General features: G+C 36.9%; 1 protein-coding gene across 10 annotated transcripts in view; it reads right to left on the bottom strand.

Annotated features, from left to right (window-relative positions):
* The window catches only part of LOC135717486 (trithorax group protein osa-like), a 508,226-nt gene that overhangs the window by 51,945 nt on the left and 443,967 nt on the right, over positions 1-12,314 (bottom strand). For all 10 annotated transcript variants that reach the window (XM_065239592.1, XM_065239638.1, XM_065239608.1 and 7 more), the window contains one exon: positions 3,342-3,492. In XM_065239592.1, coding sequence (XP_065095664.1) covers positions 3,342-3,492 — 151 coding nt within the window. The remainder of the gene's footprint in view (positions 1-3,341; positions 3,493-12,314) is intronic.

Here is a 12,314-nt window from a genome sequence, read left to right as displayed (position 1 = left end):
AAAACTTCAAGATTTCTGTGGCATAGAAAAGGAAGAATCGGAACATTTACTATGCCACTGTCCGGCAATTTTCAATAAAAGGCAAGGGGCTGATAGAACCCTTTGACATTTGGAGAACAACTCCCAGTACGGCAGTGCACTTTATTCGAAGTATAATGCCGTGCTGGGATAATGCTATTAGTCAAACGATGGCGATCACTCCTAATAATAGTGATACGGCATCTTGATATAGCTAAAGAAAAAATTGGGAATATATCACAATAGATCAGAAAAATGGTCGCAGTGATGAAAATACCCGACAAGGAAAAAAAAAGTGGTAAACTTCAACATTCATTAAATTTGATTGTAAAACTGTCTTTTTAAACTGATTGCCATGCCTTAAAAACATTTGCGTTAATTTCTGTTGTTGCTGTTTTACAAAAAAAAAAGCAGATTTTAGCCCTTTTTTAAAAATAACTGTCTTATTATAAATCTGGAAATTATCCGGAAATTCAGTGAATTTTACCAAGGTAAATGAGTAGACACTCAGTAGATAGCGAAAAACGATTAAACGACAAAAAGCTCTGTAGAAGCACAACACCTTCGAATTGTGCGAAAATTAGAACAAAATGTAGGCATCGATTGGACTAACAGATCCAAGAGAAATGATCAATCTTGAAATAAATTCACAATAAAAAAAGTTGAAAATAGTAACTGATGAAGTGACAAAATAAGTGTAGTGACTTGGCCTTAAGAAAGGAGACTTTTTAGTGACTTTTTTTTTTATCTAATTCGTTTATTTGGAAGGCTCAATCACCTTAGCTATACGGAGCCGATAATTCATTGTTCATTGTTTTTAGCAAAATATTCACTTATTTCTATGTCTAGTAGGAGTTGAGCCGAATACTCGCGGTGTTAGAGGCGTACATTGTCGAAGGATAGAATCAGGGAAGGAGCTTGGGGAGGAGTTTCGTTATCTCATCAGAGCGTTGCCAATACGTTTCAAGGTGGCCACCTACATGTGACTATCGACAGAAGCGACTGACCAGCGGCTAATTTCAAAAGAAAGGTGCTTAGCTTATTTTCTATTTGATGGCTCTACTTTTCTCAAGCACAGCCAGCGTGGCAAGTGAATTTCCATTTTGAAATTCCTGGTTTTTTCCTGGTTTTCCTGGTCAATGATTTAAAATTTTCCTGGTTTTAAAAACCATGTATTTAAAAACCAATTTTTAATAAAAAAAAAAGTGAATACTTGTACCACCACTCTTTGCGCAATGTGGAATTTCACAAACCAAAATAGGTATTAAGGTTCTTGTGAATGCCCCTGAAATATTTATCTAATTGTTTGCTGTAAAGAAGCTGGTAGGGAGCCGCGCTATTTCGTCGTATCATGGCGCCTATTTCCGTTCTATGTGCTAAAACTATAATAACAAAGCGTTTTCACACATGTTTTTTTGCAAAAACATCTTTGCTTACAAGATTAATTACGATTGACACTGAAACATTTGCGATAACCCGTAAAATGAGCGATTTTAGGGGTGTATGACGAAGAAAAGCTGAGATACGACGGACCAGCGCGGAGCCCTATCTAATGTCTGAAATTTAGAGATCTATAAGTCCCTAAATCTTGAGATTTCTGTTTTTGAAACTGCGATTTTTTTAACTTTATTATTGAGATTTTTAGCCAAGTTTATCTCAAGGTGAAATTGCGAAGTGTGATATGAATGAGGACTCTTTAAACAAACCTTTGCTTCTAACAATTTTACGGATTTCATGTTTGTTTAAATTTTCCGCAAATTGTCAACGATTAAGGATCTTATTTAGCGGAATTTTGATTACAACATGATTTCAAAATCATATGATTAAAAGATTTCATAAACAACGCTGGTTTAATAACTCTTATTATTAAAAAGACTGACTGCTGAAGTTCATAGAAACTCCCTAAAGTTCGTAGAACTTCCCTGAAGCGTTAAGGTCTTTCCTGAAGGGTTCATTGAAGTTTGTATTGCCTAAATTTCATGGGACTTCCCCGAAGTTCGAAGGACTTTTTTTTTAAGATCTTAGGACTTCCCGGAAGTTCGGAGTTTTTTGAAATTCATAGGAATTTCTTAAATATCGTAGAAGTACCACGAAGTTCGTAGAAATTCTCCGAAGTTCGTAAGACTTCCTTCAAGATCAAGATCTGAGTACTTCCCTGAAGTTTGAAGGACTTACTGAATATATGAGAACCCTAACTTTTGAAGAGCTTTCATGAAGTTCATAAGGCTTTAAATATCGAAGGGTTTTCAAAAAGTTTGTGGGTCTTTCCTTAATTTCTTGGAAATGCCCTGAAGTTTGGAGAGCTCCCATGAACTTCGTAGAACTACCTGTAGTTCAATCGACTTCTCGGAAGTTCTAAGAACTTTTAGGAGCTTGGAGAACTATGTTAAGTTCAGAAGACTTTCCAAGAGCATTGAAGACTTCTCTGAAGCTCGGAAAAATCCATAAGTGTCATAGGATTATCCTTAAGTTTTAAGCAATGCCTAAATGTCGTAGAATTTACTTTAAATCTGTAGAAAATTCTGTAAAAATCGCAATTATTCCCCAAAGATTAAAGGACTTCCCTGAAGTTCGTAAGACTTCTCTGAAATTTGTAGAACTTCTCTGAAGGTTCGGAGAGATTTCCTGACCATCGTAGGTCATCACAGTAGTTCACAGGATTTTCCTGAAACTTGTAAGACTTTCCTGAATTTTCTAGAACTTGCATGAAGTTCGAATTTTTTTTTTTTTTTTTAAACTTTATTTTAGAGATTTTTAGCCTGAGGCTAGTTCATCTCTTAATGAAGTTCGAAGGCCTTATCCGAAGTTTTAGAAATACAACTTTTTTTATTGAACATGTTGAACAGGTACTTCAAAGTCTTAAGTCTGCTTAAGTCTGCTATCAATTAAGCACAAATCATACATGTATGATATTGATTCGAGAAAAAAAAAAATTTACAAAATATATTTACTAAATCTTTAAATTTGTGTGAAAGATTTAGCTTGAACAAAATGGTTAGTTTTGACCTGATTATAACAAGAAATTTTGACATACATAAAATTTAAACCCTATTTAAATTATACAAACAAGATTATTTTCCTGGTGGACTTATGAAATGCCTGGTTTTTTCCCGGTTTATCCTGTTGAAAATAAATTCCCGACTTTTTCCCGGTTTTCCTGGTTCACTTGCCACCCTGCACAGCGCTACTGCATTAAACCCATGGATTCTGGCAGAGTTGCCAGTGTTTTTGATATGTTGTCTTCGGTTTTAGACAACAATTGCATCCAAAATTTCCGTGACATTAACCTGCTAGAAAAGAGAAACCTGCCGAACCACACTTACCAACTGCCGGCGACATAGATCGGGATCCAGATGAACCTGTCGGCGACGGACTGGGCCTCATGCCCTGGGAATTGGGCGTACCGGGAGCAGCGGAAGCACCACCTGTTGCACCACCACTCGAGCTGTCATTACTGTTCTGACCCGTCGAATCCTGCAAATAGATTTCGGAGAAGAAAAAAAGAAACCGAAATTAATACTTTTGAATTGGTTTTTGTTTTTAATATTGAAAATTAAAGCTTTCACTATTGGGTGACCATAGAAGGCAATAATTGTGAGTGCGTGAGGACTTCATAATTAATACCTCCCCCCACGGATCTGATTATTGTCAGCTTCGATGGATGAGTAATTCAACGTGCGTTCACTCCTGCTTATTGTTTCAATAAAAATTTCATATTTATTTATTCTATAGCAGATGCACATACGTTCATATTATATGAAGGTTGTGTTTTTTTTTTGTTTCTTTCCCGGGTTGACTCGGACGTCATTTGGAAAATTTATTTTATCCTTCTGGATTGTGCCCGGACAAACACAAACATGGACCAACGGACGGGTAAACAACAATATATTGAAACTGTGCGATGTTGTTCCAATTTTCCTGGCACCACCCTCTCCCCGATCAACACTATATGTCGAGAGGAGGAGGAGGATGATGAGCTGGACACAACGATAATGATGATGAAACGCTCCCACGAACCGGTCGGTGCAAACATAATTTATTTTTCAATCTTTTTTTTTCCCGGTATTAATTCCAACCCTATTCATGCAATTTTCAATATAATTATGCTGCATTTGCAAATATTTGCATTAATTCACATTTTTCGCATTTCATTTGGCAATTTTTATCACCACCAACCGCCTGTCTTTCTCGCTGGACACCTACACCTATCTATCCGACGGGGTCGTTTTTTTTTTTTTTTTCACTTGAAAGAGCACCAGCAGCTGTCAAAAAATGTTGCGTAGCTTAATGCTGTGTGCGTGTTGTGGTAGAGGGTGCTGCAAATTGTTATCATTATTCACTATTTATTTTCAGAGAAGGCGGGTAGAACAATTGGATGTGCTCTGAGGTCACGTGTTTGCGATGCATGCATGAATATTTTTATTATGAAGCCCGGTAGCATAATTTGGTTTAATTTTTGATTACTGACACATAGAGCGCTATCAGATTTTATCGAAAACCGGCAGGCGGACAGTTTCAGAAGGAAAATTGCATTCATTTTTGTTGTTTTTAATTTAAGTCCAGCATTGACATGTGGTTTCAGAAATGTTGGCTTCAGTGCTAAACAATTATCAGAAGCTTTACTAGTGCTGATAAGCCTTTAATGAGAATTTTTCAGTACCCAAAAGTAATGAGTAGCCGTTATATGAGAGGACCACCATTGTTAAGGTGAATGAGTTTGTATCGCACAACAGTACAAAAATAAATCGAATAAAATCTTAGAGTTTGTCAAACTGAGTCTGTTATTACAGATACAATCCTATATCCATATCGAGCCAAATCAAGTAAATTTATAACCCAACTGACCTGCACTGGAGTACGTATGAGCCATTTTTGGGCATCATATCTTTGAACATCACTGAAACAACTTGGACATACGTGAAATTTGGCTGCCTGGGTGGGCAAATCTCTATCCGTCTTCATAGACGACGAATCCCCAACCTCCGATCAATCCAATTAGTAACTATAGTTTATCGACTCAATCGCAAACCCTCAATCGCAGCTCCATCGAACCATAAATATTCTCCGCAACGCACACCACCACCGTGTCATAAGTATTGGCCTCGTTTCCGTCCGTTGTCCACCCTCCACCGTGTCCTCCCGGGAAAAACTTTCCAAATCGAAAAGATCCACTCCCAACCAACCGAACAGAGCGAGCGGCGCAAACACAATCGCTGCGGTCTGTGTACCTACAGAACCGAAAGAGGAAACCGACCGAACGAAACATGAAACGAAAAATATTGCAATAATTGAATGACGTCAATTAATGTCAAAAATGTTATAATACATCCGAAACGGCAAGAGCTCCGGGAGAGTGAGTGCAAGTGTTCCCCGCTGTCCACATTCCCGGGGTATGTGCGGTTGACTCGGAGGAAGGCGGTCCGGCAGGCGGGTAGATGAAATGTGGCGTAGAGTCACGTTTGCCCGCTGGGGAGAAAAAGAAGGCACCGAACCGGGGCTTTCCGGAAAAATGAGCAACCTTTTCTGACACGGACTCTCGGCGGAGATGTTGCGATGCCGGACACCAAGAACCTTGAAGCGATGAATCAGGAACAAACAGAGGGAAATGTCGTTGGCCGGTTGCCGTCGTCGGCATCAACTCGGCTATAGCAGAAAAGCGGTTGAACGTGGAACGAGTGGAATAGGAGTGGACCTTATTTCGTTTCTGTTTGTAGATCCGTTTTTATCGAATGGTTAATGGATGATAAGCCTAGTCGGTGGCGGATTGGTTGATATCGCACCATACCGGCTTGAAGCGGAGGAAAACCGCAACCGCACAGACGAATGGAACGCTGCATGAAAAATGGGGAATGTTGAAAGTTTTATGACAAGTTTTGTCACTTTGAAGGATTTATGATTCATTCGGAGCAAAAATCTATGACTCTGGTATGTCCTTGAAGCAAATAAGTATTTGTGAGAGGGTAGGTGTGCCAATTTGTGCTCAATTCTAAATGAAATTTGAAATATATTTTCATAGTTTTATTCATATAGATTTATCGCAAATATATGTTCTAACCTTGTATCGCAATAAATTTTTTAAAGCACAAAATGTTAAATCTAAGATAGGGCCAATTAGACGACCCCAAGTGCCAAAAACTGGCCGAAATGTTCGGAAAATCCGAGGGGGACGACACATCTAAATCTCAATTCTACATGCTCAAAAAATCTCACCCTAGCGAATCAATCCTCGAAAAATCATCTTTCATTTCTCGCATCTACTTGCATCGTGCTTCATCTTTTTGCAGGAAATCTTCAAAATTGACATAAATCTTCCTTCTATCTACTCAGCGTGCGTGCAGCTAGCCACAGCAAAACACAATCTTTTCTGCATCGTAGATAGAGTCGTCCCCCTCGGGAAAATCCCCTTTTTCATCAAAATACTTAAATATTTGACAAAGTGAACCATGCCCTAATAAACACGGGTTTTAAAAAATCTGTTAAGTACAAAAGGGTTTAACAATTTGACGAGTCGAGGGTTTTAAAAGCCTGGGGATTCAGACTAAAAATTGAAATATTTTATCAGAGCAGTTCCAGGTCAAAGCTGACTCGACCTACTCCAATTTGCATGAAGGTTTGAATAATTGTTTGTTATGAGCAATCATTCACATTGTACTGAAATTCGGCCATTTTGAAACTTGCATTTTTTTTTCAAAATGTCGTGTTTGACATTTTTTATTAAATCTTAGCACAAAAACACAATTTCTAATCTTACACAAAGCTGTAAGAAAAAATAAACTTTTTCTACGGAAAATATACACGGTACATGTTTTTGTATAATTTTTAGCAAAAAACCCGTTTTGTTATTACACTGCTGTCTTTTTTTTAAACTTTTTTAAATGAAGTATATTTTTGTAATTTTTGACCTTTAAATCATTTTCTGTGCGAAAACTAAAAAAATATTAGAAAGTAATTTTTTGTTGTATAGAATTTAACACTTTTTCTGATTTTTTACACAAAATTTTCATAACAAATATACCGTACAAATGTTTACTCGGAAGAGTACAGCTTTGTCTCAGACGTCATTTAGATTTAAAGTTTTGTTTCCGTGATACGATTTTTTATCTTTGATTTGTTTTCCCGCGATTTTGTTTTCCGTACTGAGTACAGGGTGTCCATTCCAATTAATTTTTTTAATTCACGTTTTAAGACAAAACAACAACCCAAACATAACTCCTGCTTGAAAGAAAAAAGGCGTTCAAAAATAACCGTTTATAGATAATCATATATTTTTTTCCGCAGATTTGTTCTACAATTCGTCTAGTTTATAGAAAAAAATATGAGATGTGATTAACATTAACATGTTGATCATCTAGATCTTCAAAAACCCACGGAATCATGAATTCGAAAAAACTAAAGAGCCGCTTTATCAGTCAAAATTGTATTCTTTAGCAACAAAATAAAGCAATGACACCGATAATGACCATGCATCAGTGTTAACCACTTCAAACTAGGGAACAACGAATAGAATATTAGGAATCACATAGATGAAGCCTCATTGTTCACTCGGCTGTCGACAAAAGCAGGCCACTCTCGATGTGTGTCGACAGCAACCATTGTGTGGTCCTCCTCATTGTTCTTCATCAGCAGTTCTTTCGGTCGATGCGTCGTCGACTTTGGGAAGCAACCGTTTCGTGATGAGTGAAGAGGCTTTTTGGATAGCGGAAGATAAAGTGTTTATTGTGTTGTACATTTTGACTATACTTTTAAGATGTATTGTATAGTGACCAAGAATCCTCGGCTCTGTAAAGTTAATTCGTTTGAGCCTTATCAAATAAATTAATAAACAAAAAAAATAGATGAAGACTAAGGGTACGGCCAGGGTAGACACGATTCGCGACGCGACGCGACCAATTCAAAAGAATCTTATTATTTATTATTATTCCTTGCGTGAGTCGCATCGCGTCGCATCGCGTGTCGCGTCTACCCTGGCCGCGGCCTAACTAATTCATGCGTTCCTTGTTTCTAGATCATCGTCGGTGGACAAAGCCGCGTCTTGTCACTATCAACAAGGCATAGTAAAGTAACAAGGACTAAGATGTGTTCCTTTGATTATTGAAAAATCTTGTTCCTCTAGTTTGAAATAGTCAGGACTGAGAATCGGTGGTAGATCTTACATCCCGTAATGTACCATAAAAAGGTGATCTACCCACGTTAAGGTGCTATTTTATAGGTTAATAGAAATCTTGTTCGAATTTTCACTCAGAATTTTTGAGTATTTTGTGCTTCGCGGTGACTTATAACATCTTTATAAATTATTAATTGTTTTTAAATATAACATTTGTTAAGTATCAAAATCAACTTGGATGTCTAATCTTGAATAAGGTATGCGATGATTCAACTTAATCATAGTACATTCGTGAAGTAATATCATTTGTTTGGTATATTAGGTTTTCCAAAATGCCTGGAGTTCAGATCTTATTTTTTTATTATAGTCACTTTGACACTCTTGGATCATTCGTGACTTATCTGTTGGATTTTAACTCACGATAATGATGATTGCCCGAAATAGGTTGGAGATTTATCTCTAAGATAATAAAGTACTTTAACTTTGCGTGAGAGATCCTTATGTTTTACAGACTAACCAAGGTTTTTTTTTCTTTGTTAAAGAGATTTTTAGCCTTAGGCTGGTTCGTCTCTAGCAACCTAACCAAGGTATTCTACGATGTCCTGACTAATCTTGTGTACCTAGTTATCACAACCAATCATCTAATGATTTTTTAGTTCGTTAATTGTATCTGGTGTCAAACATTGGCATACCTAGTATTATCGGGCATGCACAAGGAGTTTGAGATCAGACATTTTATTTATTGACATGAATTTGCTTCTCGATCTTCAAGTCGAGCATCAAGTAGCTTCGTAACAAGCTCGTAACGTTCAGGCTTTATTCTAAAAATTTATTCTGTAAGTCATTATGGTAACAACAAAAGGCAATATGTCAGACCGAGTTTGGCGTCAAGAAGCAGTATCAGACTTTGAATACCTCAACAATTTGTTTCTCTTTATCAAATCCTTCGGTACGTACGGAAAGGTAAATAAATTTGGAAGCCATCAGTAATAATAACACTCCGTTTGGTGCTAAACTACGGTAGATTAAGAACGACTAAGTGCGGGTTGTGCCTAACGGCCGTCAATTGGGGTAGTTAACCCTATATGATTTAAAATGTATTGATTCAAAGCATCATTGCAAGTGTTATAAATGTTTAAAGGATTCTTCAAGACCAAATTAATGTGTACAAGACTATGATAAAACCAAAATTGATACTTGAGATAAGTATAATGATTTTTCCCGATGCGATTTGGGTTTTCCCGCATTTTTCCCGGTTTTTTGTCGGCAAATCCGAATTTCCGGTTTTTTCCCAGATTTTCCGGTTTTCCCGGTTGAATAGACACCCTGTGAATACCTATGCTACCGATGCCAAGGAGGCAGCTCCCACACCTAGACCCTACCAATCGACCCATCAACTCATGGGCCGGGGACCAACGCGACATGATGACCGAAGCTTTGACTAGGTCTGACCCAAAGCTTGCCTGTTTCTTTAACCAAAGAGAATTCCGGATTGTTCCTTGACCTCCTTATCAACTTTGCCGAAGAAATCATCCGTCTAAAAAGTCAGGATCTTGAGATACAGCAGTACAAACATATTAACTTCAAATGCTCACTAGCGTCACCTAGCGGGGGAATTCCGAATTGTTCTGTCCATCATCCAATAGTCCTTGACGTCCTCATCAACTTTGCCGAAGAAATCATCCGTCTAAATAGTCAGGATCTTAAGATACAGCAGCGCAAACATATTCACTTCGAATGCTCACTAGTGTCGCCTAGCGGAAGAATTCCGAATTGTTCTGTCCATCATCCAACAGTCCTTGACCTCAACTTTGCCGAAGAAATCATCCGTCTAAATAGTCAGGGTCTTGAGATACAGCAGCACAAATATATTCACTTTCAATAATCACTAGCGCCACCTAGTGGAGGAATTTCGAATTGTTCTGTCCATCATCCAACAATCCTTGACCCTCTGATCAACTTTGCCGAAGAAATCATCCGTCTATATAATCGGTATCTTGAGATACAGCATTCAAATCATGCAAAATAGGAGATTTTAGGGCAAAACTGTGAAAAATCCCAACTTACCCTATCGTGCCCAAGATTAAACCCACTCGAATCGATTCCTGAGACTTTTTTCTATAAGAATGACTATTTTTTTAGTCTCTTGTTCCAGCGAGCACCGAAGTTATTGAATTTTAACACATTGTTTCGATTTTGTCCCCAGTGTGTACTTGTCTCAGAAAATTCCTGACGGCACCGACTGGGATTGAACCCAGGCCTTTTTGGGTGAGAGGCAATCACGCTCACCACTACACCACCGGCGCCGCTGTGGTACGATTTATTTGACGCCATTTAAAAAATGAAGATTCAAAATGAGCACGAATTCAGGGCTGTTACAAGATCTTCAAAATTTGATCCGCGAAATCCGCGATTTCTCAAAAGAAATCCGCGACTTCAAATTCACTTGAAAATGATTAACATCCAAATCCCAATAAAAATTAGGGTGCACAGAACGAATTACCATGCAATAAATTTAATTTGAGTTTTTAATTTTAAGACAAATAATACTTTGTAGGAGCATTTCAAAAGCGTTTTAAATAAATTTTTAAGGTAATTCCATCGAAAATTCGAAGAAAATTGAAATTCAGAATTCAGAGGATAGCTCTAACAAAATTTTGAGGAAATTTTCTAGGGAATTCTGAGGAGTATTCCAACGTCAATCTGGTGATAAATTTTTGAAAACTGAAAGGAGATTTCCAAGGAGATGATGAGGAGCATTTCAAAGAATTAATGGGAATTCAGAGCAGAATCAAATTCCATGGGAATTTCAGGAGAATGCATGCTGAGGAGAACTTTTTTTTCATGAGTATTCTTCAGGGAAAAGCTAGAATTATTCATAATGTGAGGAGCATTGCAGAGTAAATTCAGAGAGTATATTCAGCAGAAGATTTTCAAGCGATTCATGGAAATTATACACAAATTTTCCAGAAAAAGGATGAATCTTGTTCAAGGTTTGGGAAAATTATAAATCCTGAGGTTTGGATTTTTAAAAATTTCATGCTTAGAAAATTATATGACCCTGGATTTAGAAAAATTTTCATTCCAAAACTAGCAAAAATATTTGAAACTTAATGTTGCGAAATTGAATTCAAAATAAAGATTCCTGCTATGAATAATAAATAATCTATTCGAAATTCGTTGTAATTTTTTTTTTTGTATTCACAATCAATTCACTTCAGAATTATCATGGATTTAAGATAAAATTTAGAATTCCAAACTTATATTGAGAATCCAAAAGTTTCAAAGCCGCTCCTTAAATTTGAATCACATGAATCCTTTGAACTAGCTCTTCAAGAGCTCTAGACTAGCCTTTGAGATCATAGAAATTGTCTTTAGGGTTTACTTGGTCTACATTTTCACTCAAATTCGGCCATTTTGGATCTTGTAAATTTTTCAAAATGGCGTCCGTGAAATTTTCCTGATCGAAATGATGTCTGAGACAAAGTCGTGGAGAAAAACCATGTCTTCTGGGAAAAATAATTGAAACAGGTGGAGTTTCTCCGATTCGACATTTGGCGTGGAACTGCTCAACTAAGATCTACATATTTATCCCTAACAAAGGTTTTCAAGGATTCTACTGAATTTTACTTTCTTCATCAAACTTCTGCCAATAAATTTTGTAAATTACTGTCCAATTACTGCAATAAAATGCAAAATTCAGTATGGCAGGTGATTTTTTTCTGTTGGGTTTTAGTTTGCGGGGGCGAACTATTAGTTTAGGTAAATTGAGATTTGTTCACAAAAGTTCTTACGTCGATTTGCCTATTTGCTCGAGATATATTCCGAAGTGAACAAAAACTGAGATTATTAATCTATTAGGATTAAGGTCCTTTTCTAAAAAGCGTAATCAATTTCGCTATTCTTAACAACCTATTGCGTGTTATTTTCGGCTGGAATAGACTTGTTTTGACGGTTAAAGGTTTACTTCTCATTATTGAGAAGTTTATTTGATAACAAAACACCAATTTTATCGAGTTCTTTAAAATGGTCCTAAATGGACTGAAACGGACTTACACACTAATCCAGGCCCCACTACTCGGTAATGTTTGAACTACAGAATTGAAAAATTTAAAAAAAATATTAAATTTATTGCTAATTTATAAAGATCTTATTCAGTTAACCCAATTTAACGATAAAAATAAAAATAAAT

This window comes from Ochlerotatus camptorhynchus, unplaced genomic scaffold, assembly GCF_037179485.1.
Source record: "Ochlerotatus camptorhynchus isolate MF236.1 unplaced genomic scaffold, CSIRO-AGI_Acam_v1.1 ptg000006l, whole genome shotgun sequence".
Taxonomy (NCBI): Eukaryota; Metazoa; Arthropoda; class Insecta; order Diptera; family Culicidae; genus Ochlerotatus; species Ochlerotatus camptorhynchus.
This window is presented reverse-complemented; position numbering and strand designations above follow the sequence as displayed.